This window comes from Macadamia integrifolia, chromosome 4 (genome assembly GCF_013358625.1).
Source record: "Macadamia integrifolia cultivar HAES 741 chromosome 4, SCU_Mint_v3, whole genome shotgun sequence".
Taxonomy (NCBI): Eukaryota; Viridiplantae; Streptophyta; class Magnoliopsida; order Proteales; family Proteaceae; genus Macadamia; species Macadamia integrifolia.
This window is the reverse complement of record NC_056560.1, coordinates 16,066,431-16,067,797: the sequence shown is the minus strand read 5'-3', so window position 1 is coordinate 16,067,797 and position 1,367 is coordinate 16,066,431. Positions and strand designations below refer to the sequence as shown.

At 38.2% G+C, this 1,367-nt stretch overlaps 1 protein-coding gene across 2 annotated transcripts in view; it reads right to left on the bottom strand.

Annotated features, from left to right (window-relative positions):
- The window catches only part of LOC122075329 (ribulose-phosphate 3-epimerase, chloroplastic), a 7,527-nt gene that overhangs the window by 4,688 nt on the left and 1,472 nt on the right, over positions 1-1,367 (bottom strand). For both annotated transcript variants that reach the window (XM_042640321.1, XM_042640320.1), the window contains exons 3-4: positions 991-1,131; positions 730-843 (exon numbers count right to left, since the gene is read on the bottom strand). In XM_042640321.1, coding sequence (XP_042496255.1) covers positions 730-843; positions 991-1,131 — 255 coding nt within the window. The remainder of the gene's footprint in view (positions 1-729; positions 844-990; positions 1,132-1,367) is intronic.

The following is a 1,367-nucleotide window of genomic DNA, read 5'->3' as shown; positions in this document are numbered from 1 at the left end:
GGGGGGGGGGGGGGGGGGAGAACAACATATTAAAATAAGATGATAAATAAGAAACTAAAACCATGAAATGGCTAAGATTTCCCTGCTCTTCACCTCTTACCCTTCCCCACCCTTTCACAGATGCCCTCGTCTTTTGGTCGCTTAGGGACCATACTGTTTAGTGACAGTTCATAGGTTCAAACTAGTATGAACCTTTGAATCATTGATTTCACAACAAAAGAACGAGTGACATCAAAATGGGTCAAGTGAAAGTCATTAGGATCTTGCCTAATCATTGCTAATGACTACTCTGAAATGGATTGTGTACAGATTTTTCAACATTCTATGACCCCTTTCAAGCATCTTCAAGGCATTCCAACAGTTGGATGCACATAATACAGTATGAAATAAATATTCAGGCTATCCTGATCATCACCCATCCAAATGAGTTAATTGTCCAAAATTATATCCATAGGGACACAAACATTTCTCGATGTGTAACAACAGCAGGGTGTTCTTTAGTCTGACAAACACAATACATTGAATGGTCAGAAATCTTAAGTTTATGGTATTTGTATCACTTTCATCACTACAACTCATCCAAGTCGAGGCAAATGGATACGAACAAAGTCTCAGATAGGCATAGCAAATACAATATTTTTTTCACCCCCTTCCCAGAACTTTATCTGATATCCAACAATAAAAATTATCTTGAAATCAGGATAAACATGAAATCCAGAGATATCTTACTTGGTTAACTGTACGATGTAAATGTATGGTGGCAGATTGCTCACAGTGAACACTGACAATGTCTGCCCCAGCCTTGATAAAATCTGGTACCCTCTGCTCAGGCTCCACGATCATCTGAAAAAAGGGTTTGTACTCACATTAGAGAAAATCTTATCTAATTATAGAAAAGGAGGCATGTGACAAATACTGTTTCAAAATTCAGACCACGAACCAGTGCACCATGTAGTTTAGGTAGATAAAGAAGAGGAAGAAGAAGAATACCAGATGTACATCCAATGGAAGATCAGTGACTGGGCGCAAAGCATCAACCACAAGGGGGCCGATTGTTATATTTGGCACAAAGCGGCCATCCATCACATCAACATGAATCCAATCACATCCTGCCACTTCCACTGCTTTTACCTAGTTAAAATGACGATAAAACTAGATCATTGATTTTTTATTTTTTTATTTAATTCCCTCTTTCTTTGATAAATATGGAGCACATAAGTATAGAGAATAACAGTGAAAATGTCAATGTCAGAGTTCAATGATCTTGTTTGCCTGATAAAAGGAAGTATATCAGAAAGAATCGCTCATAAACAATTTATCCCTTCCTCAAAACTGATGTTGTGTTTGGTAACTTCACCCCCCCCCCC